Below are 2,984 nucleotides of genomic sequence, written 5' to 3' on the forward strand. Positions count from 1 at the left end.
GTAGATCGGGGAAGCTCTTATTTAGACATCCATATCTTTAAAGTAGAAAAAAAATACCTATGAATTCATCTATTTAAACACATGTACAAACTTGGCCACGTTTTACATCAATAATAATACTGATCTCTTCTTAAATTCTCTCTCATACTTTTTCCGTCGTATTTTCTCAAATTATATAATAGAAAAATCGGGGTTCATTTTTCTTATTTAATTTTCATATGTATGTATACATCAATAATATTAATAATATAACACATTGAACAATTTAAAAATCGAAATGAAAGAACAATCAAAATTGGTAAATTCAAATCGAAATAAGTGGAATTCAACCATTCAAAATCCGATTTAAAACCCTAATGGCTAAGCTAGTGGTAACCCTCCCTCTGCCCTGTGCGGAAACACGATTGTTTCGTTTATCGATCCTACATAATCACCAAAGGGAAAAACTACTTTTTAAAAAAAAAAAAAGAAAAGGGACTGAAAGTAAAAAACAACATAGGGCAGATGAAAAACAATGAATTGAAGCTCTATCTCTCATCATTTGTTCATTCCGGTGGCATTCTTCACTGAGTCAACTGCACCTTGTGCCTTTGCCTGAGCCTGCTGTCCAGCCTAAACACCGCAACAATTCCGATATATATATGACCACAAAAATTACGTAGAGAAACGACGAAATGGCATCCAATAAAATTAGTAATTATATATCATATATACATTCAGAAAAATAATATATATATATATATATATATATATATTATTTTTTTTTTCATTGAAAATTAATGATAGGTTTTTGCATGCATGCAGATTATATACATACCTCCTGCATGGATTCTTTGGCGGACTGTGCAGCATTGCTAGCCTTCTCCATCATCTGGTTTCCCTTTTCCTGCAATATATATTCACATTAATAATCACAATGAAACAATAAATCAGTGTGTCCGCGTGCACGCGTGCGTGCGTGCGCGTGTCTGTGTGTGTGTGTGTGTGTGTGTGTGTGTGTGTACAAGTGGAGGCAACCTGAGCTTGGCCCTTGGCCTCTCCAGCTTGGTAGCTCATGTTGTTGGAGTTATCCATTTTCTGCTTATTATTAAATATTTTCAAGAAAACTAATTAACACAGAGAATATATATAGAATGTATAAAACTTGGGAAATACAAAGCTGGTTGAATATGATTAAAATGTATGTTATAGCAATGGTTATTTATACAACTGAGGGCTACCTAATTAAGGTTTGCCACTTGTCTCAAAGGGGAGTAGCTATTTAAAGGGGAGAGCTATTCATATGGTATTTCAACTAAGAGTTAATGGTCCAAATTAAATTTAACTATTATATATTTTGAAAAAAGGAAAGGTACAATTATTTATTTACTTTACTTTTCTTATATTATTTATTACTTTTCTTATATTGTTTATAGTTAGAAACCGCCGATTCACAAGTCGGAACCAGCTACCAGCTGGTTCCGACCCTTAACAGGCACTTCGAATGGGCAGTTTCGGGCTTATAAACAATTCGTTATATAAAGTAAAGTTTTCATTGTTTAATGAATTTGAAAAGAAAAAAAACTATAGATGATCAATGGACAAAAAGAAACAAATTAAAAGGACTTTAACTTATATTTATTTTAAAACCTTAAGTAGCATAGTTAAATTAAAACATATAAAATTTAACTTGATTCAGGGCCTGTTTGGCTAAGCTTAGTTTAAACAGTTGATAATCTCTTACGTCTGGTAAATTGAGCTGATAAACTCTTACAGTCGGGTTACCATTACATTTGATATGGTATTGGTATTGTGCAAGTAATATTGGGTACAATAGTGGCATTTAATTGTTATATAATTACCATTACTGAAATTTCGGTATTATAAAATTCATTACAATACTCCTACCAAACAATTCAGTATGCCGGAATTTGGTATGGTACGGCATGGTAACGATAATTACCAATTTAGATTGCTTATCTCATCGAATATTAGGGGCATGGGGACACCGGACACGTGATTCATTGAATCTTCTCAAAGTGCTAATTAAACTTCATAAGCCAGACATATTGGCGTTACTTGAACCAAAACAACGTTACATGCTCGTAAAATTGGATTTCAAAATTACTTTGTGGATCAAGAATACTAAGGATGGATATTTCGGACTGAGGGTTTGGAGGTTGTTGTCGAACATATTACTATTCAATCGGTCATAATGAAAGTTCGCGGTACGTTTGGTACCTAGTGCATGTTTACATTTGTTTATGGTTCGTACGGTGTTGTAGTAGGGAGAGGCGATTATTTTACGTTGAATCATTTAGTTCAACTTCGTGTTGAATTTAATATATATCCCGTTAATAACTCTGGGGGACTTGAATGCAATTATGAATAACACTAAGAAACTTGAGGGTAATCTTCATGCATGCGCGATTTCCATGAATCTATTATACAGGCTGGGCTATGCTGATGCTGGTTTTGTCGGGTCCTCTTTTACTTGGAGTAACAATCAAGTGGGTAGGGATCGTATTTGGGAACGATTAGACCGGGTTAATTAATGGGCAGGTGTACTAGGAGTTTCCAGATATCCGACTTGGGCACTTAGCTTGCACGGCGCCCGATCATTCTCCTCTTTTGCTATCTCTTCTTAGTCACCCGAAGACTAAGAGAAGGTTCCTTTTGCGGTTTCTCCGAATTTCTCCGAAATATTTTTGAAATACATGGAATTACAATTTGAAAGGGTCTTTGGAAAAAAAAAAATTCATTAAAAACTTTGGATAGTGATGAAGGTTGTTAAGAAGTAGAAGAAAACATAAACATAATCAAAGAACGATAAATAGATAACAAATTTGAAAATCAAAATTAATATATACGAGGTTTCATCTCCCTAGAAGAAAATGCTCAGTTCATTACAAACATAGCATCAAAATGAAGAACACGAGAAATCATCAACTATACGTAGAGAAAAAGCTAATGAAAAACTTGGGTTGAAACCCCGTCGAAGATTC

The 2,984-nt window shown here is 33.9% G+C and overlaps 1 protein-coding gene across 1 annotated transcript; it reads right to left on the bottom strand.

Moving 5' to 3' along the window:
* Nucleotides 1–278: 278 nt before the first annotated feature.
* LOC105960213 (uncharacterized) lies at nucleotides 279–1,172 on the bottom strand. Its single transcript, XM_012984384.2, has 3 exons — nucleotides 1,018–1,172; nucleotides 818–886; nucleotides 279–612 (listed from the first exon to the last, which is right to left on the bottom strand). The coding sequence occupies exons 1-3, from the start codon at nucleotides 1,072–1,074 to the stop codon at nucleotides 538–540; spliced, it is 201 nt and encodes a 66-aa protein (XP_012839838.1). The 5' UTR covers nucleotides 1,075–1,172; the 3' UTR covers nucleotides 279–537.
* Nucleotides 1,173–2,984: the final 1,812 nt, after the last annotated feature.

Source organism: Erythranthe guttata, chromosome 14 (assembly GCF_056151865.1).
Source record: "Erythranthe guttata isolate IM_541 chromosome 14, IM_541, whole genome shotgun sequence".
NCBI lineage: Eukaryota > Viridiplantae > Streptophyta > Magnoliopsida > Lamiales > Phrymaceae > Erythranthe > Erythranthe guttata.

Excerpts from the sequence above, each read along its gene's own strand:
- LOC105960213 (XM_012984384.2), bottom strand. The coding sequence starts at position 1,074 with ATGGATAACTCCAACAACATGAGCTACCAAGCTGGAGAGGCCAAGGGC. Across the intron at positions 887-1,017 it reads AGGCCAAGGGCCAAGCTCAG|GAAAAGGGAAACCAGATGAT; the intron begins GTTGCCTCCACT and ends TATATATTGCAG. Across the intron at positions 613-817 it reads CCAAAGAATCCATGCAGGAG|GCTGGACAGCAGGCTCAGGC; the intron begins GTATGTATATAA and ends TGCGGTGTTTAG.